The 23914-nt window shown below is 42.7% G+C and overlaps 2 protein-coding genes across 2 annotated transcripts in view; one reads left to right on the top strand and one right to left on the bottom strand.

The window, feature by feature from the left end:
• Positions 1-3670: 3670 nt before the first annotated feature.
• LOC149750712 (uncharacterized) lies at positions 3671-22390 on the bottom strand. The gene is made up of 4 exons (XM_089909681.1): positions 22376-22390; positions 20563-21553; positions 20201-20325; positions 3671-20086 (listed from the first exon to the last, which is right to left on the bottom strand). The coding sequence occupies exons 1-2, from the start codon at positions 22388-22390 to the stop codon at positions 20693-20695; spliced, it is 876 nt and encodes a 291-aa protein (XP_089765807.1). The 3' UTR covers positions 3671-20086; positions 20201-20325; positions 20563-20692.
• The window catches only part of LRRC8C (leucine rich repeat containing 8 VRAC subunit C), a 93372-nt gene continuing 90516 nt past the window's right edge, over positions 21059-23914 (top strand). The window contains exon 1 of the mRNA XM_022553298.3: positions 21059-21194. The gene's annotated coding sequence lies outside the window, so the exon portion shown is untranslated. The remainder of the gene's footprint in view (positions 21195-23914) is intronic.

Below are 23914 nucleotides of genomic sequence, written 5' to 3'. Positions count from 1 at the left end.
TTGAGGTCTTCAGGGAACATTCTCCCAGCTCGTTAAGTGACTCCAGAATGTCACTAACCCTGACTAGGCCCACTTCGGGTTCCTCTTCGGTAAAATGAGGAGCATTGAGCTAGGTGACTGTTAAGGCCAATTTTAGTCTCTGAAATGTTATGATTCTCTGTGGAATACAAATGGACTTCCTAACCTGGAAATCAGCATGGTCAAAACGTAAGTGCAGGGCTTCCCTGGTGGCGCAGTGGTTGAGAATCTGCCTGCCAATGCAGGGGACACTGGTTTGAGCTCTGGTCAGGGAAAATCCCACATGCCGCGGAGCAACTAGGCCTGTGAGCCACAACTACTGAGCCTGCGCGTCTGGAGCCTGTGCTCCGCAACAAGAGAGGCCGCGACAGTGAGATGCCCGCGCACCGCGATGAAGAGTGGCCCCCCGCTCGCCGCAACTGGAGAAAGCCCTCGCACAGAAACGAAGACCCAACACAGCCAAAAATAAATAAATAAATAAAATTAAATTAAAATTTAAAAAAAAACCGTAAGTGCACTCACTTATTGGTCCTGAAAGACTTTCACAGTTTGCAATCGTGACTCCAAAACACAACAAAGGCTATGACATATTACCCTAAGTATTATCTTAAAGGTTTAATTATTCTTCCCGAGTGGGCATTTAAAATATGCCCAGGCACTGAAGTATGACTCTTGAATTCACAGAAAGCATCCATTTACATAAATAGTCATACTTAACTCACAGCAAAGTTTTCACTCACTCTCCACGGCTTAGGGCCTTTATTCTACCTGTAATTCTGTATCATACTGAAAGAAAGTTCAGCATCACACTACCCGGACCTGCGGCACCCCACCCCATCACATAAGTCTCCATCAGACATACGTGCACTTCTCTGCCTTCAGGCTGAATTTTAGGGTAGAGCGCCTCTGAAAATGTCTGTGTGGTTCAGAATGAACTCTGAAATGAAAAGTTCCCACTCAAACCACTGAATAACATTGTGTTGTTGTTTTCATCAAATCTATGCTGTCGCTCCTTTGATTTGGCTTTCATTCGGAATGATCTGTCCGATGCCACTTTTCTGAAACATTCAGAACAAGATACAATCTCATTATGGTCAGCTACATAGAGTGGACCTTTCAGAGCATAAAGAAACATCTGTGCTCCATCTGTGGTGTCTAAAAAATAGGACTTTCAATAGAATACATTGTAGGACTCTAATGCTTTTAAAGGGCAAGAAATCCATTTTTGACTAAAATCTCCATAAATATGTCTAACAGAATATTTTCATCTTACATACTGTTTTTCAAAGAGCATTTCAAAGGCCACTAGTGCGGGGCATTTAGTAAGAACATAATCTTTAGGTTCAACCAGACCTGGTTCAAATACTTGTTCTGTCATGCAGTAGCTATGTGATCTTGGAAAGTGACTTAATCTTGATAATTTTAGGTTTTCTCATGGATGTAAAATAGAATAATTGTACCTGTCCTAGGAGGTAATGTTTTCAAAGAGAATGACACTTAGTAGGGCACTAAATAAACGTCAGTTGTTGTTCCTGCTTCACTGTTGCTGTTGTTAATACTTGAGGCAGAGTGGCCTGATTCCTCATGCAGCTGAAAGAACACGGGATTTGGAATTAGAAGACCTGAGTTTGCACCCCACTGCTGCCACTTACTAGTTGGGTGACCTTGGGGAAATCACTGAATCCTTCTCAACTCAGCTTCCTCATCCCTAAAACAAGGAAAATAAAAACTAACTTACCAATAACATATGTGAGGTGTAAATGAGGTGATGTATGTGAAATTTCTGTGCCAACTGCCAAACTGTGTATGCATGCATTATTGTGTCATTGTTAATATCATGGACTCAACGTAAGCGTCCCCTCCAGAATGCAGATGTTGAAACCCTAACCCCCAATGGCATGATGTCAGGAGGTGGGGCCTTGGGCAGTAATTAGGTTTAGATGAGGTCATGAGGGTGGAGCCTCCACAATGGGATTAGTGTCCTTATAAGATGAGAGAGTGTGGAGCTCCCTTTCCCTCTGCCCATCTTAATTCAGCTGTTACAAGCCAGGAAGAGGACCCTTAACGAGAACTGAATTGGCGACATGTTGACCTTGGACTTCTGGCCTCTGGTACTGTCAGAAATAAATGTCTGTTGTTTAAGCCACCCAGTCCGTGACATTTTGTTATAGCAGCACCACCACCAGAACTGAAGAACAGATCTTATTTTTTTTCAGGAATTTTCACTTACAGAAATCTTGGTTATGTGCTCAAGTGATGATAACTGATTTCCACTTAGCCTCTGAAGTGAAGATTCTGGGGATGGAGTAAGGCAGCACCGAGGATAGACCATCTGTCTTCCCCAACAAAATGTCACCATTATTGGGTGCTTGTCTTAGACCTGACCTCTGTGAACATTTAAAGTCCACAGGTCTGAAGAGGTGCTGAGACAGAGAAGGGTTGTTGACTATGGTCTCTTCCTATTGCGTGTTGTTTTGATGTTATAATTGTTAGGTTTCTCAAATCTCACCTCCCAACCCCTCCCTGCATTTATTTTTATTTTATTTTATTTTTATTTATTTATTTATTTATTTTTGGCTGTGTTGGGTCTTCGTTGCTGCACGCGGGCTTTCTCTAGTTGCGGCGAGCAGGGGCTACTCTTCGTTGCGGTGCGTGGGCTTCTCATTGCGGTGACTTCTCTTGCTGCAGAGCACAGGCTCTAGGCACGCAGGCTTCAGTAGTTGTGGCACATGGGCTCAGTAGTTGTGGCTCGTGGGCTCTAGAGTGCAGGCTCAGTAGTTGTGGCACACGGGCTTAGTTGCTCCACGGTGTGTGGGATCTTCCCGGATCAGGGCTCGAACCCGTGTCCCCTGCATTGGCAGGTGGATTCTTAACCACTGTACCATCAGGGAAGTCCCCTTCCCTGCATTTAAAACAACTGGCAATCCAGCCCCTCCCCACCCTCCTGGGTACCTGATCCCTTTGTCCTCCCCCTAGGGTGGAAGTCCTTGGGCTTGGGGCTTTGAAACCTGCCAGACTTAAGTCTGAATCTTGCCTTCCCAGCTTTCTAGCTGTGTTACCTTGGTCAAGTCACTTAACCTTTCCACACCTCCATTTTCTCATCTGCAAAATGGGAGAGAATAACTGGTTGGGAAAATTCAGTAAGACAGTACATTTAAAATTCTTAGAGCCAGGTCTGTCAGCCAGGGTCACTCACCAGCTTCACCCTCCTCCCTTGACCTCTCGTCTTACCCCCTGCTTGCTTCTTTTACCTGATTACTGACACCTCTCTGGGGCCTTTGGTGAGACTGATCACCAAGAGTCGGTAGCTATTGTGCACCTGTAAGAAAGTGTCCTTGGGAAACACTAATCAATACTGTATATCAGTAAAAACAATAGACTCAGTTGAGTACATTTGCTGATTGAATGTTTGAAAGAGAGAGTGTGTAAGCTTGGATATTCACAGTATCTCTGGTGGATACACACACACACACAAATGATAACACTGTATACCCTTTTCTCTGCATATCTTTTCGTATTTTCTTTGAATTTTGCATCATGTACATGTAATACCTATTTAAAATTACTTTTAAAATGTCAGTGATGTTGGAATACATTCTTGGCTTAGATACTCTAGAAAGAGTTCTCCAATGCCTTGAATGTTAGCATAGACTCCAAAACTTTCTAATATATGGACAGGGGAAATTGTGGTTCTTGAAGCTGAAAACCACTGTCTAATAATAGCCTGTTAAAGGCTAGAAGAAGAGAGTCTAATCCTGAGGCCTCTTTGCCTTAGAACATCTGTAACCTCTCTCCTCAAGATATGTAAAGTAATCATTTGTCACCAATAATAGTAGTAATGTTTATTGAGACCTTACACTGTCAAGCACTGTTCTGCGTACATTTCACACACTACCTCACAACAATCTTGTTAATCTGTGTGAATCTGCACAACAGTCTTGTGAATTGAGACATTGGTATTCATATTTTACAAAGTAGAAAGTTGAGTCGCAGAGAGTTTGCTAACTAGCAAGTGACAGAGCTGAGATTCAAACCTGTTAGAGGTTTTCTAATGTTTCTTTTTATTATTATTATTTACTGGATAAATTTGACAGATAACATTTTGTAAATTTAAGGTGATATTTATTTATCACATTACGTACTTATAGTACAGTATTACTGTCTCTATTCATGAACTGTACATTAGATCTCTATGGCAAATCCACTGCTCATTACAAGTCTGTACCCTGAAACACCATCAATCTTATCCCCCCACCCCTGATCCTCTAACCACCATTTTATTTTGGTTTTTGTTTGTTTGTATAGGTCAAACCTGTTGTAGCTTTATAACAAGGGGCATTGGACTGTTATAAGGATTAAATTAATTAATACATTCAAAGTGCTTAGAACAGGATTCCTTGTAGTATTCCTCCCCATTAAGCGCCAATATTAACATTCTGGAGTCAGGGAGGAATTCTGTAAGTTAGAAACATGAACAAGTCAGCAAAAGTACATGAAGTCATTTTTATAAACTGAAATATAAGTTAAAGTCCCATTTATTCTGTGAGCTCTATGTTATTCAGGATAGTTTTCCCTTTGTTTTTATTTCCTATGTATGCCATTGCCTAGAAGATCTCCTGCCATAAATTTTAAGTTATTTGTGCCCCCCTCCAGCATTTTTATGTTTTTCATCACAGAGATTTTTAACATAAAATCAGAGAAAGGCAGTATTTTTAAATGTAGCCATTAGGATGACCACCCACACCAGCAGAAGCTTTGTGATTGGATCTTCCTTCGTGGTTTTGATTGGGGCGTGTTCCTACCTGTGGGAGGTAAGAACAAGTGAAGCAGGAGACTTGCAGGGCAATTTGCTGTTCCAAGTGGTTAAGGCATAAAGACACTTTGAGATCCTGTTTGCAACATGTACAGGAGAGGCAACCACATAACTGCCTGCTATATAAAGCAAAGGAACAAGTAATATCTGAGTCTGACTGACAAAATACACCACATTTCTACAGTCAAATGCAAGGCTCATAAAAATATAAAGCGAGAGGAAAATCCCTCCATTTTGCCACCAGAACTACCCTGTCCAGTATGACAGCCACCAGCCACATGTGGCCACTAAGCTCTTGAAATGGGGCTACTTTGAATTGAAATGTTCTCTAGGTATAAAATATATGCTGGATTTCAAAATATTAGTGAAAAACAATAAAACATACCAATAGTTTTATATTGATTACATGTTGAAAGGCTATAAGTTGAGTGTTTAGGGTTAAATAATGTAATTAAAATCAACTTCATTGCTTTCTTTTTATTTTGTAAAACGTGGATACTAGAAAACTTAAAATTACCTGTGTGGCTCACATTACGTTTCTACTCGGTAGAACTGCTCTAGACAGAAGTCTGAACTTTACGCTGACCTGACCCTTAAGTCTCCAGTACCTTAGTACCTTAGAACTATATAAAGTGACTAAATTCAAATCTAGAAACAAGTAAATTTATTGTGCACATATTAAGAATACAAAGATTAACAATACAGAGTTCTTGTCCTTAAGATAAAGGAAGTAAGTTTCACTGGGTCCTACTTGAGCCAGGTCCTGGGCATCCTTGCAAGCTAGATATAATTTCCACTGCACAACTCAGCTCTAGCTTCACAGTCTTCTCTGTATGGAGGCCCAGAAAGCTTCTCCAAACCGATACGTGCACAGATATTCTCTTCCCCATGATCTTCTCGACACCCTTAGTCACAAATACCCTCTTTCCAACTCTAGCCTATGTGTCAGTCCACTCAGGCTGCTATAACAAAACACCATAGGCTGGGTGGCCACCCTGGACTTCTTGCTACTCCTCAACAACAGCAGGTAATCTCCTTCTCAAGGCCTCCACCCAAATGCTCCGATATCAATGTGGCTCATTCTCACTCCTCCTTCAAGCCTTTCCTCAGCTGCTTCCTCTCCAGTGAGCACTTCCTTGACCCACATACTTTAAACTGGTAATTGCTCATCCCAGATACTCCCTTCCCCTGCTTTATTATAACCCTTATCACCCTTATATTATGCCTCCTACTCTTTTATTGTTTATCTCTCCACAATAGAATCTAAACTCCACAAAGGTGGGGAACCTATTTTGTTCACTGCTGTCTTCCCAGTTCTTAGAACAGTACCTGCCACAGATGTTCAATAAGTATTCAGTATTTGCTAATGATTGAATGAAATTCTCAGAGCAGGATAAAGAGGCACAGAGAAGCTCAGTTTTAACCTAAGGTCACAGGACTAGTCTGTGCCAGGGTCAGAATTAGAATTCAGCCAGCGCTCATTTCACCCTCTCAATCTGGTTCAGCAACTGAAAGGGGGTTCCCCATCGAAGCGCAAGAGCTGGCCGGCAGTGCTGTGCTGCAGGGGAAGCACACACCAAGGTTCAAACGCAAATCCTGCTGGAAGGACTGAGCTGAAACAGAGCCAAGTCTTTTGGCAGCACCGTTGACAGTCTCTGAGATTAAGGAAAGTCATTTGAAGGCATATGCTGAAGCTTTCCAGTTTTAAGACTGGCTTTAACTGCTTTTCTTTTCAGCTGTAGCTTTCTGGGATGATGAATGTACCATATGTCTGTATCTCCAGGTTCCCATACAAATTAGGAAACTAAAAATGCCCGATGATTAAAACAGATTTCTGCTTGTTTCCATGGGAAATCAACTGCTGTGAAACCTTAGGAAACGGGAGGGAGACTGTTCAGCTCTAGGTGCTGTCTGGGAGTGGCTACACTCTGCCTAGGCTCCAGTCCAGTCTGTTCACAATTTTGGACAGGTGAGATGCTGTCCTAGGCTACTTGCCCTGATTGTGGCCAAGTGCCACCGTGAAGGCCAGTGTGTCTTGTCTGAGTCCTTTGAGCCTCTGCCACCAGTGGACTGGGCAGTCTACTCCAGGCCCTGCAGTGTTAGATCCTGAGCCAACCATACTAGGTAGGGCCCCTTCCTAATGACAAATAGACACTGAACAGTGCCGAAACCTTAGCCTCATCCTCCCACTGTGGTTTCAGCATGTGTTGAGCCCACTAGCAGGTCTTCTGGTGGACAGAGGGATGTACCCTCAAGGATTCTTGCTTGCAGACTCACTGCTGGCTACTCACAAGTAGGCAGAGTTAACCTGGGGAAGAGGGGAGTGTGTTCTAAACACAAGAAGGGGTCCCTGGGCAGCTGCACCAAGGATGTCTCTAGGAGGCTGTGATGGTTGCTTGTTGCCACCTGTCCCAGAATTAGCACCAATTTGCCTAAAAGAGAGAATGCTGAGAGAAAAGGTTGCTAAAAGATTTCAGTGTTGCTTACCAGTGGCAATCTTTGACTTATCTGGGGAAAACTGGCTCAGGTGCTTACTCTAGCCTAAGTTGAGGACTGATTAAACCACCTGCACTCTCCTCCAACCTCCACGCAAGTTGAGGGTGAAAAGATAACCTTTCTCTGCTTTCCTAAACCATAGTGTAACTCAGGCTGCCAGGGTGAGGCCCAAAGCTGGAAACTTGGCAGTAGAGTTGAGTGTAGAGTTTAAGTTTGCATCCAGTCGGCTTACTAACTCACTAGCTGGGAGACCTCAGGGAGCTCAGAGCCATAGTTTGAGAGTCTGTAGAGTGGAGATGACGATACCTCCTCCTCAGCGAGGTTACCAGGATGAAATAAGCTAACTTAAGTGAAAGCACTCATCCTGAGCCTGGTAGGCAATAAGTGCTCAGTGCCTGTGGCTTCTCTTTTTCTTTCCCTTTGTTGCTATATTTTACTGGCAAAATTGGAAATAGATAGCTTGTTGAACAATAAATAGGCAATGTCTTCCCTCCCCCCATAACTATTACTACCAGGACTAGCAGCTCGATTCTTCTCAGAATTACTACTGGGGATGCAGACAGTACAGAGAATTCCAAATCCTTGTACATAACACTCCTATTTACTTGTAACTCATCAGCCAGGCTTGGTTGTCTTGCCTAGGTGGAATATTTCTCAGAGACACTAAGTGGAAAAGGACACTTATGTTGTCTTCTGCCAAAATAAACCATGGGTAGGACCTTGTGGAATTAAGACCATAGATCACAATGCATTCCAAATGCCTTGCCCTAGGCTAGTCAAAATATTTGGACTCCTCTTATCTTTAAATGACTCACAGGCATGATTCTTTACCGTGAGGCCAACCTAACAGGTTCCATGTAAGCCAGATTAGAGGAAGCAGAGTTATCATTTTGTGGTCCTGGGGAGGCTTTTAGTAAATCAGTCTTTCCATTACACCTATGATGTACAAAATCATGCTCTGGTAACTTGATCTGTTTTCCATAGATTTCCAGTAATAGCTTCTCAGTACTGTGGGCTCTCTTTCTACCCCAACCCAGTTCTGACACTGACCACCCAGAGTTGGTACAGACTCCACAGGTTAAGGGCAAAGTCCCCCGCAGGACCGCCCTCACTTCAGATGCCAGCCATGAGTCTTGGGAGCTCGCTAGGCCACCCACTCTTCTACCCAACTGGCTACAAATTTGGGGGTTCCATGGCTCCCTTCATTTTGAAAATTCACTAGAATGACTCACTGAGCTCAATGATTACAACTTTATTGGATACAACCAAGAGCAGCCAAATGAGACGCATAGAATGAGGTCTAGGAGAGAGCACACGGCTTCAGCGTCCTCTCCCCATGGAGTCAGGGCATGTCACTCTCCAGGCACATCTATGAGTTCATTAACTGGGAAGCTCCACTGAGCTCCAGTGTCCAGGGTTTTTATTGGGGTTTCATTACATAGACATAATTGATTAAATCATCAGACTCATGATTGAACTCAATCTCCAGGCACCCCCAATCCCAGAGGTCAGCCTGGCCCAAAGTTCCAACACTCGAATTACATGGTTGGTCCTTCTGATGTCCAGCCCCTATCCTGAAACTATCTAGAGGCCCAGATGAGTCACCTCATTAACTTAACAAAGGCACTTCATCACTCAGGGAATTCCAAAGGTTTCCGAAGCTCTGTACCAGGAATAGACAAATACCAAATATATTCTTTATTATACCACAGTCTTTTATTATTTACAAACCATCAGGGCTTTGAGTTTAAACTTTTTCCTTTGTGCAGTGGGGACTTACTTAAAGCAAGTTGAAGTTATCATGTATTGAGCAGCTACTATGGCCAGCCATTCATAGTATGTGCTGAGAGCAGTATCTTTGGGCAATAAATTGGGCGATTGCATGGACAGTGTTCTGGCTGAAGCTAAGACGGGAAAACTGGGAAAGAGGCAGTGGCCGCTGTGTAGCCACGAAGTGGTGAGAGCTAAACTGGCAGAGCAGAACTGCAAATGGAAATGGAGGAAAGGGAGGAGTTGAGAGAGATTTCGAAGGAAGCTTTCGACTTATCATTTAAAGTTTTGTCTCCATTATAAGAGGCTACACAATGGACTGAGAAGTTAGAACTACTTGAAGAGTTAAACTATCTTCTAAAGATATCCAAGTAATACTGACAAAGTGGGTCCCCTGCGATTAACAGAACTTTGTATTCTAAACATTAAAAATTCAACTGTACACACTGCTATATTTAAAAAGGATAACCAACAAGGACTTACTGTATAGCACAGGGAACTCTTCTCAATGTTATGTGGCAGCCTGGATGGGAAGGGAGTCTGGGAGAGAATAGATACGTGTATGTGCGTGGCTGAGTTGCTTTGCTGTGCACCTGAAACGATCACAACATTGTTAATCGGCTATACTCCAACAGAAAATAAAAAGTTAAAAAAAAATTCAACTAACATTAAAGATCTTAATGCTTCACTTCTTGAACAAATTTCAGGACCCCTGTCCTGATCTTTAATGCCATATTCCCATTCATTCTTCTGAACAAAATATGTGGACTCCTCTTGTCTTCAAATGGAAGACTGTTTCTGTTCTAAAATGAATACTGTCAGTTTTTACCTTTCAAACAACTTTCTGAAATGTGTTCACTTCTGAGTTCAAGGTCCTTCCTCTCCTTGTAGATCACAAATTCATGATGTATCCCTGTATAAATCATGTATAAAAGAGAACCTGTAATACTGTTGTGTGAAAAACCAGCTATTTCTTCCTGCATACAGATTTAAGTAAACAATAAAAGTAATATTTCAAAATTCTCAGTGTGTACTTTCTTTGCACCCTAATTATTAAAACAGTGAATCGCTCATATCTGAGGAAGTACTGCAAGATGACAGATATTTTAGATAAGAATTTTTCAAAAAAAAATTTAATGGATTTAAATTTGGGGGTGAAGAGATATGATTATTTTAATGTATCGGGGTGATATGTTACACTGAAATAGAAATGAAATAGTAAAAATTATATATAGTTTACTCAGGCAGTAAGCACTCATTATGCTTACTTTAAAATTTTTTTATTATATATCAAGTTAACAAGTTGACTTTTAAGAAAATTGGCAACTGGCAACTCTTCATGTTTGTCAATATACTTAAAAAAAAACTTGACAGAAAGACTCCTCCTTTGACATTTTATTAAAATAATTAAGTGAACAAGTAATTTTTGAACATCAACTATGTGGGAAACAGAAAAAAAATGTAAAGTGTCAAAAAAGAAGATGTAATTAGCTGTTGAATATTAATGAAAGTTAACATTTATTGAATGTTTACAATGTGTCAGGCACTGTGCTAATCTAATCATCACAGCCACACTATAAATTAAATACTATAACTATCCCTGTTAAACTATGCCTGAAGCTCAGAGAGGTTAAGCAGCTTATCCAAGTTCTCACAGCTATGGAAGATAAAAAGGTGATTCATTACTGTAAGAGTTTACAGAAAAGAAAGTGTTTTTTTAAAAAAACTTTATGGAGAGAGAATTTGAATAGGACATTTTAAAAGGCTGACGAAATTTGGAGGAGAGTGGAGAGATGAGAAAAGAGAAATGAGAGAAAGCAGAAGGTAGTGTGAAGACCTGTACAAAATCAAGGTGGTAGTAAAGAGTTACAAAGGCATGTGCCAATGGGATGAGAGTGTCCCCTCAGAGCAAACAACTGCAACACTTCCGAAGGTGATTTGGCCAAAAAATGTTGGGTCCATAGGCGTTCAGTTATCATATTAGTCACAAAAACACACAATGCAGATTAAAATCCAGATAAATCCAAATCCTTTTAGTTAAGGGATTACACTATTTCTGTGCAGCTACTTGAGGTCTCACAGAGGTCAGGAGATGGAACCATACTTGTGTTGGGGGAGGTCACTGAGAAGACGTGACCACTGGTTTGACCTGCAAGCTGGACCCGAGCAGTTGGAGGAACCCCACCCCTCCCCTGTCCTTGGAATATGTGCTCCACTTGCTTCCGCCATTCCCAGAAGCTGCCCCAAGGATGAAGCCTTGAAATAATAACGTGGTGATGAGACTATCTAGACCGTGTACGCGACTGAACCCAGTTAAGACCTCTATATAAACTCTTAAGATTCCAGCGGGCAGGTGCAGAAATCTACTTGTCCTGCATCTGCACAAGACAAGCCTTGTAAGTAAATCTCCATATGAAGCCTGCCACCTACCAATCTGGAGTGGTCTGCCTCTTTCTTCTGTCTCTCCCTGCCCTCCCAGTAAGGAAGCCAGCAGCAGATCACAACCAGGAAGCTCCCAAGGAGCTTTGTGAACCATCAACTCACTCCTCTTAGACTTCTAGATTCACTCCAGATTTGAAACTTCTTCCGGTCCTTGACAGAAAGAAAAATACCGACCAATCTCCACAAAAGTCGTTCCACAAAGACCATGATGACTTCTGCATTTTCTTCTGAAAATGGTGGCAGGAGATGCAGAAGTGGATCTTGTTCTTGCAGCTGAAATTTGTGCCATACCATTTGTCTTCATTAGCCAGACACTGAACAGATCTAACCTTGCAGAGAGTTTCACGTGAAACCTTCCTATCACAAATTTTCAGAAATCATTTTGGAGTTCCAGAGGCTGGCCAGCAATCTACAAATGCTGTATATTAAATGATCTCATCAATCTAAGTAGTAGTCAGCCAAGATTTTTAGAATTCCTTTCCCCTTAAAGCACTTAGAAGTCCCCTATTATTGCGCACCTCCATTCTCCTTGGTAGGTTAGCTGGGATAAGCTGACAGTCTGATTTGAAGAAAAGCACTGTGATGTGATGTGATTGTTAGCCTAGACAGGGTCACAATGTGTCCATCTGGGGACTGTGGCAACTGTGGGTGATTTGGGGACTGGTAGTAGCACCACTCCTGATCATGAAAAATTAAAGTTTGCCCAAGTAAAGAACTGGTAACTTTAAAAGTATTGTTACTTTTTCTTCCTTCTCTGGATACAGACTGAAAGACAAACACTCAACATTTTGTATTTGTTTTAGATTATTAAAAGATTTTTCGAATGCTTCTTGTATAGGAGTTTAAGGTGCATCAAAATGGAACATTTCAAGGTGGCTTAATTGGAGTGTGTCCCTGCTCAAAATGAGCTACACAATATCTCTCTTCTCAGTCAACATGGGCTGATGTTGGACATAATTCATCCTTAATGGTGGTCCTGACATATATTCATTACGGAGAAATGAAGAACAAAACATTATATCTGGGAAGATAATCTACAGATAAAACTCCAAAGAAGCAAGGAAATTGATGTTTATTTCCCTGAAGCACTACAGGAAAAAAAAATCACATTTTCTAGAAGTTTAAAAAATTCTGATGTTATAAGGCAGAAAGGAAGTACAAGAGTAGAGTAAGAGTGTAGGCTTGATTCCATTGTAGGCGCCTTGATTCTATTCCTGGCTCTGCCACCTACTAGCAGCACGACCTTGGGCAAGTCACATTACCTACCTGTGCCCCCAGGTTCCCCATCTGTGAAATGGGGACAGTGACAGTACCTACTTCATAGTGTTGTTACATGGAGCAAATGAAGTCATACATGTAAAATGCTTTAGACCCTGCCTGGCAGAGAGCACTTAACAAATGTTAATTTACTACCCTATCTGTGGCATTCAAATCACTGTAGCAAGTTATCAGACTACCTCTTAAAAATTCCAGACCAGGTTGCTCACAAACCTATTATTGTTATGTTCTAAAGTTCCTGAAACCCTTTTGATCAGAACATATTTGTTTCAAAGCAACTGGTCAAAAGCATAATTACAGAACTCATAATTTTGAGTTCTGGTTTAGCCAATGAAATCAACAGTTAATATGAAATGACATCAGATAAGGTGTAAATAGACTGTTGTAGGGAGTATCTTACAAACTGAAGAATGTTGTTGACATTCAAGAAATCTGGATGTTTTCAGTTTCTTAAACTTGGTCACTGTTATTTTCATGTTATGGTAAAATCATGCTGCCTTTGGCCACATGAAGCAATTTATCTTATCCAAACTCTAGTCTTTTTTTTTAAAATAAATTTATTTATTTATTTATGGCTGCATTGGGTCTTTGTTGCTGCGCACGCTTTCCCTAGTTGTGGCGAGCAGGGGCTACTCTTCGCTGCGGTGCGTGGGGTCTCATTGCAGTGGCTTCTCTTGTTGTGGGGCACGGGCTCTAGGCATGCGAGCTTCAGTAGTTGTGGCACGCAGGCTCAGTAGCTGTGGCTCGCGGGCTCTAGAGCGCAGGCTCAGTAGTTGTGGTACACGAGCTTAGTTGCTCCGCAGCATGTGGGATCCTCCCAGACCAGGGCTCGAACCCGTGTCCCCTGCATTGGCAGGCGGATTCATAACCACTGCGCCACCAGGGAAGTCCCAAACTCTAGTCTTTTCCTTTATCTACATTGCTTTTGGAAGAAGTCAGTGCAGTTAACTCAGACGTATCCACCCCTCCCGCCCTCAGACACATACTTATCCATTCTTTACTGTAAGATGGTACTTCCTTTTCACTGGGGATTAATTTTTAAATTCCTTTAAAATAAGATAGAAAGTAAGATAGTTTCTAATCATTATAATGAAATATTATCATGCCGGACAGAAATTCATTGTGCCTTTCTTTGATATCCCATAATCAGGGCACATCACTTCTATCAGCACTCTACTGAATGTTCCTCAGAAAGAGGGCTGGACAGCTATTAATGTTACAACAGGCCTAGAGAAGCACTCATAGGAGAGTATGTTCACAGCACCAGGGAGGGAGAACACCTAAGGACATGAAGTTATTCCACCACTGTCCAATTCATAAGGAAAAAGCCAGTTACTGTTAAGGACTGTGAAAAGCCTGAGGCTTTTATTATTTGCAAGCTAAAAAATCAGCCTGCTCCAGTTTCTTGGATTCTGGTAGAAGACATGAAGCTCCTGGATCAGAGATGGAAAAATGTTCATCCCTCATAGCAACAGCAGTAGCCAGAAGTATCAGCATTTTTTATGTGTCCGTTCCTTGAGCTCTAACACATTAACAGTAGGTTGTGTTATAAGAGAGGGACCATGAGCTCAGAATGTGAACCCTTTGTAACGAGTGTGTCTGCCTGTCCTTTGCTCTGGAGAGAGACATTATCTTTATTATATTGGACAGTAAGTATGCATGCCCTTTGCTCTAGAGGCAGACATTATCACTATCTTTAAAGGCTGTTCACTATACAAATATCTTTGAAAATCTAGTCTGGAAGAAAGGGCAGTGAGTCTCTTGCTCATAAGATATACAGAAATACTAGAGACCCATGGAGAGTTGTCTCCCAGTGGTCATTGATAAACTATTCTATGATACCTCTTCGAGTGCACAGAATGAATGTGTTTGTCTTATACCACTTTCAACTACTTCTAAAAGAATGTCAAAGAACCTAGAGGCCAGTACAAACGTATAAAGGCAAGGGAATATTCCTCAGTGTAAAGGAACAAGGTTACACTATTACCAGTGAGAATGGGGGCTCTTTGTCCTATTGAAGACAACAGGCACTTTATTGTGGCTGTTTGTAAGGAAAATGCCTGCAGATCGCATCTATCAAGAGGGCTCATCTTTGTAGGCATTCATTAAATTAGTTAACACGGCCTATAATTCCCTTCTCTTTCCAAAGGGGGAAAATCTTACGACCGTTCTGAAGTCTTTAACTCTAGAATAACAATTCAAATATTCTATTCTGAGAGAGTTTATTCTTCTTGGAATGTTGATAGATATGACCAAGGAAATAGTTCCATGGTAAATGAAGTTAGAGACATGCTAGGTTCAGCAAAGTCAACAAGTATTTTTAATGCAGGACTTCTCAGAGCCCTAAGCATGTTAATACGCATTGTGAATCTCCAAGAGGAATATAGTGTTGCCCAAATGACTTTGACCATGGACGCCTATTTCTCAGGGTACTCAAAGGTTCTACAGAATGCTACTTGGAAATGCCTCAGTAGTGGAATGGCTCTGTCTCACTGGTAATGGATGGTGGAAGACAGAGGTGCTTTGAGAAGATGTTGCCTGATTGGTCTGCCCTGCTCTAGACATATTTCCCACAGATAGCAGCACCGGATGCCTTCTTGGATTTTTGGTTACATATTGGTGATTATATCCATTACTGACTGAAATCTAGGGAGGATAAATATGTACCATTTTAAGATCAATGTGAAAAGTTCTAGCACTGAATAAATCCTAAAAAATCACCTATTCCAACCCCTTCACTTCAGATCAAGAGAGCAAAGATCCAAAGATATTAAGAGGCTTGTCCTAAGTCACAAAGTTAGTCAATGACAGAACCACACCTGGACTCCCGGTCTCTTAATCTCGGTTTATGCTCTTTTCACTACTAGCAATAAACGTGATCATAAATGATCATTATCACTGATACTGAGAAAGCTAACCAGGCTTTCTTGTTGATTTTTTCCCAGAGAGGTAAACAACATGAGTAAATTCAGGAAATTAATAAATGAACTGAAAAAAGGCTCAAGAAAATGTATCTTGTGTCAGTATGGGTGGAAGCTTTAAGAAGAGAGCATCCAGGCACGCTTGTAGCATCTTCTAAGTAAACAAAGCACAGTCCATGATACTTTTCCAAAGAGAGAGTCATGTTTATGTGAGTAACAAGAGCATCTTCAATTTCACTACCCTGATAAGGTGTCTTGAGCCATGGATCTTCATGCCTCAGAAAGAGAGAGAAAGAGAGGCTTTTTAGTCAAAGGAAAGAAGCAATTCCTTAGGCCTGAAATTAGGTGCTTTGTCAGGGCTGATGTCACTGAAATTTGAAGCAAGTTGATGTTAAAATGTGATCTGAGATGTTCTAAGGTACATTCTACGTGCATAATATGATACGGTATTGAGAAAAGGCTGAAAATGTTGAGTCCTGGGAAAAAATGAGTTACCTTCCATAAGAGGTAAATCCTAATGTATTTTGTTTAATAACTAAGGAAGTTCTAACCCCCTTAAGAGTGTTTCATTATCTTTAGAATAATTTACTTCATGGACAGAGCCAGTCATTTGTAGATTTAATTAATGAGTTAATACATATAAGGTTCTTAGATCAGTGGCTGTACATGATTAATAGATATAAGCAAGCAAATATTATTTAGTAATGCAGTTATAGCAGTGATATTTGGGTTCAAAAAAGTCACTCCTGAGAATGTCAAACTCATTTTTTACTTTAAACTTATACTACATATCTATCATGTGAAAGTTATTCATCATTGGCCCATATAAACAATAATTCTAAGAATGAGACTCTCTGCCTGGTACCTTTCATATTGCCTAAACTCAGAACCACAGACACTTCATGATCTTTCATTAAGTTTGCTTTCAGTCATAAAATGCTTTTCAATTAAAGAGTAAGCTGTGCAATCACCCCAGGAAGGCACATTTAGGATATGAAGACATGATTGAGAAAAGTACAAATGAATGCAATTTCAAAAACTACTGAAAAACTATATTGTTATCCTTACTGAATATACTTGATGGATTCAATTTAAAAATAAATATTCCTTTTCCATGGATTGAGTAGTGGTTAAGCCTGAGAACTCTGAAATTAGACTCACCTGGGTCCAAATCCTAACTCTTCCACTCATTGGTCATGTGACCTTTGGCTAGTTACTTGATTACAAAGTGCCTCAGTTTTCCCCTCTCTCAATAGCAGAAAATAACACTGCCTACTAGTGGATGATGACAGCGACTAAATGAGACAATACATATAAAGCTAGTACTTAGCACATACCATGTACCTAGTAAGTGCTTATTCATTATTATTATTTCCAAAGAATATCCCACAAGTTAGTGGTACCAACCACTTCCAACGCGTGTGCGTGTGTGTGGAGGGAGGTGTATAAATTATACAGGGCTGATTTTAGAAGAATTTGACCCAAAGTTTTCTAGAATCCTATTTTTAAGTCCTCAATGACACCACCCTCTCCTCTGGCACAAATTCTTCTGCCTTTTTAGGGTCAAGACTACATTTGACCACATTACCTCTTGGGCAACTTCCTGCTCACACGACTTTTTCTAGGGAAGGTTTCCCTAGCATTTTTATTGGCATAGAGTCAAGGATTTCAAAACTGTTGCTAAAGGTGGGTTTTATCTTGCAGCTATTAATTCAGAAAGTGGTAATGGTTGCAACAATGTTAACAGCTGAAACTTAAAACAACCATGTTTCCTGTTAGCTCAGGATCTTTCCCACAAAGCTCAGAAAAGGTCTGGGGAGCAGATGTGCATGGAGTGGGTAGAGAATGCTGAGTAAAATCCTGCTGGTGGTTTTGGTTTAGAATTTAGATTTTACTTTCACTATTACTGGGCAGGATCAACTGACATCACAAAACAAAACAAGCACAGCAGGTTGGTCTTAAAGAATAAGCCCAGCATTGAAAAATCAAGGTTTAAGCAGATACATGTTCATAATACATAATTTTAGTATAAACTACGAGCAAAAGGGTTCAGGTTTTAGAGCCTGCAGTTTAATACAAATTATAGTGAAAGTCAGAACCAGTACAAGAAATTAAAACATTTTTAAACTTGTTCTTTCAAAATTTAATGCCAGGCTCTCTGCTAGGTGTTGATGTAGAGATGAATATACAGTAGAGAAGCAAAACATAAAGAAATAAATTGCAGGACACCAGTTAAGTTCTGAAACAGAGGTTCAAAAATAAGTGCTGTGGGAGCACAAGGAAGAGAGAATTACACTTGGCTGGAGCCTGCAGAGCTCCACAGAGAAGGCGGCTTTTGAAATGTGCCTTTAAGGAATGATACAGTCCAGCCTGCTTTTTCTTGTAGCTAACAAGACAATGTAATATAATCACCATTTCCATACAATCCACCAGAGCGATTGCAGATATTCTAAGCCTCACTAGAACCTTAAAAAGACGGTATTGCTATTCTAAGAGACAGATGGGGAATCTGGGGTTCAAAGATTATGAAGCTCAGGGTCACATAGCTGGTTAGTGGTGGACACAGGATTTGAGCCCAGATCTACATCATTCCACATTTCTTATCATGGTCATGCATTGCTCAGGAAGGTCTACTTCTGCTCCCTATTTGTCAACCAGTACATAGTTAACTTCTGTGTGGAGTCGAAGTATGGAAACTCACTCTGGAAGCCCATTTGGAATGTCAAATTTTGGCCTAAAGAATTGGGTATTCAGTGAAAGATCAAGATGGTGGCTCTGGCCCACAGTTCCCTCTCCTTTCTCTGAACTCCAACCACATTTAGTTAAAAATGGTTTATTTTGACTTATATGCATGCCAGATTCCCTCTCATGCTCTGTGAACACCTTGAAGTCAGGGAATAAGACTTACACTTCTTTGAGACCCTCAGGGTTCAGCCTTCACAAAAGTTGGCTGATTGCTGATTCATCTAGTGTTTTACAGAAGGCTTGATAAGTGTGTGTGTTGATATCCAGTAGGTTGACTGAAGTGAGGTGACTAGACTTACAGCTTACATTCTGTAAAATAAGGACACCTAAGCAGTACAACATAGCGGCTTTCAGACTAGCGCCTCTCAGACTTTAGTGTGCACAGGAATCACCTGACTACACGCAGAACTGTCCAGTTCACCCTACTAGAAAGCAGGCACAGAGTAGACAAAAGTATCACAATTAAGCAACTGTCGGGGATGGGGTGGGGGAACTCAACTTGCTGGGATTCAAATCCATCTCCAAACCTCCTTTCTGTTTCTGGTCCTTTTGTTCTCAGGGCAATGAGCTGTAGTAAATACAACAGCTACCATTTACTGAGTACTTATAAAGTGCTTGGCCCTGTTCTTGGTGATTTAAGCATGTTATTTAATTCTCACAGCACCCTATAGTACTAATATTGTTGATGGAAAAAAAAATGTAGCAGTAACTTCCTTACATTTACACAAGAAGAGTAGGGATTTCCTCCTGGTTCACCTGTGTCCAAAGTCTAGAATTGTGGTTCCTTGACACTGGGTAGTGTGGGAGCATTTCAGGGATGACTAAGCTTGAGTTTAGGGTGCCAGTGGCACAAGGAAGATAGAGGTGCACTCAGAAAGCCCTTGGAGAATAAAGCCCTCCACAGGACATTTGTGCCCTTAGTACTCACCTCACTGAGCATTTAAATCCCGGCAAGGCATTGAAGAGCTGGAACTACCTCAGCTAGTACCTGGTGGCCTGCAAGGTACTCAGTACTTTTTAGCAAACTGCTAGTCAGTCTCTGTCTTTTCCCCAGGAAACTTCCAGGAATTTTTCTGCCTGCTACCTAGGAGGATGGCTCCACTCTAGAATTTGGTGTTGATCTAGGTTAATTAAGGCTAGTACTCGGGTCATCTCCTAAGGCCTAAGAGGGTTTCAGGTTGTCTTCTGGGAAAGACACCCAACAACAGTACTGGAATTGGAAAAAATGTAGGAGTTTGCCAGAGGAACATGGAGAAAAAGCCTAAAAAGCCTAAAAGAACAACTTTTGGACACATTTTAATTTTGGCTTGGGGTAAAAGGAGGTCTTTCTTAAGAACCAACCAACCAACTGTGTAAAAACCAACCAACTAGTGAAAGAGGACTAGTTGTCTATGAATTCCTCTTTTGGCATACACCTGTCTTTTCCTGAATGCCAGGACAAAGCAATAGTTTAATTGTTGGTGCTCTTAGAAAAGCTCGTATTGGTAAGGCATCCCAGAAGACCCTATATTACTTAGTAATCTTTTCTGGACATTTTTCCACTGGGCAGATTTTCCATACAGATAACTGTCAGCTTTCAAGAAGGCAGAGATCGCTTTTCATCCTGAAATTGGGTAGGGAAAGGTGGAGAAAAAAATTGTTCAGATCAATTTAAAAGAAAAAAAAAAGGGAAAACCTCTCCCCCATACTCTTTAGACAACAGGTGGTTTTGACGTGCCTGGTCAACTCCTTCATGCACAGCACGAAACTGTAGGCGGAGCGTTCAATTTCAGCGTCCCTGGAACCTGCGGCTGAGAGATCCAGGCGCCCTGTTGTTAAGGTCCGGGAACTTGGGGGTTCCTGCTGGACAGGAAGCTTAGGTGTCAAGCGACCGGCTCATGGGCTTTATGGTCCAGAAAAACTGGTTTTTGCCTTTGTCCTCTGTCTCCTTCGGTGCGTCCCACCACCCCTTCCCACCGTTCTGTTCTTCTGTGCGGGGAGGATGATAATGAAGAGGGATTATCTCTATCCTGACCCCGGTCCTTCCGAGGAGTTCCCAGAAGGGCTATTTTTAGGGGTAGCTGCTCCCCTCTAACTTACCCAGGGGAGGAGCTGCGGTTGTGGAGCGAACGCCGAGCGCAGGGAAGCCTCGGGTTTTCCGCGGATTGTTAGGGATGGCGGAAGGTATTAGCCCCAGCCGATTCCCCCGGCACTGGCCGCCAGGTGGACGTCATAGAGGCCGCAGTGGCCCCGCCGGGAAGCGGCGGGAGATTTTCTTCCGTGTTCTGAAGGAAGTCCTCTTGGCGGCCGGCCCGGGCTTGGGGTGGTCTCCGCGGGGGAGGAAGTTCCCGGGCCCGGTGGCCTGCGTCACAGCGGGCTGGGACTGCGGAGCCGACCTGTGGGCGGCGCGGCGACCCCGGGGCCGGGCGCTGGGGGGCGCTGGCTGCCGCTGGCCCGGCTGCTTGCAGGGCGGCGCTGGAGGCGGCTCCATTCGCGGCCGGAGGGGCGGAGGGCTGCGAGGCTGGGGCGTTAGCTGCGTCCCGGCTCGGAGCCCGCGAAGAGGACTAGGAGGAAGGCGCCTCCGTGGCCGCAGCCGCAGTACTCTGAGCGCGACGAGCCATGAGCAGCGGCCCCGCGAGCGACCCCGCTGTCGCTGGCCGCCGCTGAGCCCGGCCGGGGGACGGCTCGCCGCTCCCCAGCACCCTTTGCAGACGGCACCCTCTCGCCTAGAGGTAAGGGCGGGGACCGCCGAGGGATGGGATGGAGAGGGACGGCCCGCCGAGGACCGGCGGCTCAGTCCGCTAGGTGCGCTGGGGCCACGACTCGCCCCGCCTCGCTCGCGTCCCTGCCTTTCCCCGGCTCTCGGGAGGGCAGACTGTAGTCTCCTGCCCAGCGTGTGGTCCCTGGAGCCATACGCTGCTGGGGCTCGGGGACCCGCCAACCCCTTCCCCACCCTTCCCCACGCCAGCCCCAGCGTCGGGCGAGAGACCCCAGCCTGGCGCCAAGCGCAGCGCGGCAGGTTCTGCGGACTTGGGGGGATGGGGCCGGGGGACCAGGAGAAAACGGGGCCACGCTGGGAGCGATCGTCGTTCTACCTTAAAAACTCCTGAGACCCCAGGGCCTGCCCCTTCTGGTCTGCTCTTCCCTTGCCGCCCGCGAACCCTGAAGTTAGCACTTTCGGAGAGAGAGAGGAATTAGAAGGTCTCCGAAGGGAACGAGAGCGTGATGTCTGCTCCCCAGTAGGACCCTAGGGGAGAGAGGGTTTCGCCGGATCGCGCGGGCCCCAGAAGCCAGGTGTCTAGGCCGGCGGTCGAGGCCAGGACCGCTGCCTTCGACCCAAACCCAGGCTCGCCGGTCTTGCCCTTTCCAGCTGGTTCTCAACGACGAGATGGTGAGGGATGGAATTAGCAACTCAGCAACCTTAGGATGTGCTCTGTAGACCCTAATTCCTTCTTCTCTCCCTCCGCCAGTTCTTCCCTCCCCCACCCACGCCTGCCGGGGTACATCAGATTCCATTCCCTTCAAAACCTCGCTCTGTACCTAGCTTTGAATGCCACGGACACCTAGCCCACATCCCAGGACGGATATTTCAGAGGGTTAGGGCCAAACTTCACTTTCGAATTCTTTTTAAGCATTTTAAACTCCCAGCAAACCAGTTAGGAAACACTTTCAAGTCCCCATCCACCTTAAAGTAAAAAGTAAGACCCGATCAACCTGTGTGGGAGTGCCGGTGTTGGGCAGAGGGAGACTTGAATGACTATTTCATGCAGCCTTATGGGGGAGGAATAGGTAAAGGAAATGGCAGCCCTATTTTAGTCACACGCTTCTTACAAGCCATCGATAGTGTAAGAAATGTAGCCTTAACCAACGGTCACATTTCCGGACAGGTATGTAGTGGTTCCCTAAGGCATACCTGAGGTTTCTTCATGGACAAGTCATTAAAATGCCATCCAGATGAGAGATGAGGACAAGTGGTCTTAACCCTCTCGGCACAATACTGCAGAATCGTCAGAGCCAATCAGCTTTATGTGTTTTTCTCTCTATTTTTTAATGATTTATGTAAGCCCCAAAGGTAAGCCGAACTTCCCAAAATTTGCTCAGATTCATAAACCATGTGTTGGATGTGTGGACATAGATAACAGATTAGATGTATACAACTCTTATCTGTGATATTTGCATTTCTTGTGACTTGCTTAAATAGGGAAGACCCTGGATGTGACCCTGATTTGCTTTACTTTCGAGTGATTATATACTCTTTAGGTCAGTGTGTTTGTTTGCTTTTGAGGGAGAGGTGGGAAGCAGCTTTGCAAGGATGGATGTTTTTCATGGTTCACATAATAGACTGACCACAGATAAGGCCCACTAACCCAACAACCATATCAGAGATAGCAACCATGTTTAACAACTTTCTTATTAATAAAATTATCAAAGCCTTTGTTAATGGTACTAATCTCTTATTTCTCAGATTGACTAGGCACTTACCTAATGAAGTGTGTGTTTAGAAGGGAATGCTTTTAGTAAAAGTAAAAAGTATGAGGAACTGTAAGAGAAAAGAATGAATAGTTTTCCACTTATAGGAAGTTTATCTTTTAAAAAACTACAAAGTTAGCAATATTTTTAACTTCTAAGGTATCTAATTTTTACCAAATTTTTAATGATTCTTAATAGTCTGTAGTATTTTTAAGTTGTAGTCACCAATGACTTTATAATAAAGCCCAAGTTTAAAAAGAAATAGAGTGGAAACACACACTTATTTTGCCAAGTGTTGTGTTAATAATTTAATATGGAGCACCACTATAATACGGTCTAGTTGCTGTAGGTGTCTGACACATTATCTCAGAATCTGACAACAAACCCTTAAGGTAGATGGCCATTCACATTTCACAGAAGAAAAAGGCTCAGAGTTTGTGACTTACCCAAGACTCTACAGCTAAGTTAATGCTTGAACGAAGCCAAGCCTCTAGTATATTTTTTAAAAGTTTTATGGGGGTATAATTGATTTACAATGTTGTGTTAGTTTCAGGTGTACAGCGAAGTAAATCTGTTATACGAATACGTATATCCAAAGCCTCTAGTCTTAATGATTTACTTTTTTATCCAAAGCTGCCTCTTTTTCTTTTTCCTACATAAATTTTTGTTAACTTACCATAATGACTGTATGAGGAAATGGAGATCAAGGAAGTTTAAGTCACCTGTCCAGGGTTTTCCATGTAACTTGTATACAGCAGAATTCGAATTTGGAATCAGGGCCATCTGTTTCCCAAATCCCTGTTCTTGCCACTGATTTCTATTAAATGACTGATTTAGAGCTTAACCTAATGAACATTTCACTCCTGCTCGTCAGCTCTTCTCATCCACATGATAATGATGGCCTCATGGGCTGCAACACACTCCCAAAGACTTTATACTCAGTCCCTGGAGTGCTGGCTATATCTCTAGCCCCAGAACACTC

Source organism: Delphinapterus leucas, chromosome 1 (assembly GCF_059928025.1).
Source record: "Delphinapterus leucas isolate spDelLeu-1000000601 "Yukka" chromosome 1, BTC_Dleu_Yukka2, whole genome shotgun sequence".
Classification (NCBI taxonomy): domain Eukaryota; kingdom Metazoa; phylum Chordata; class Mammalia; order Artiodactyla; family Monodontidae; genus Delphinapterus; species Delphinapterus leucas.
Note: the sequence above shows the minus strand (reverse complement) of the source record. Positions and strands in the feature narration are given on the sequence as shown.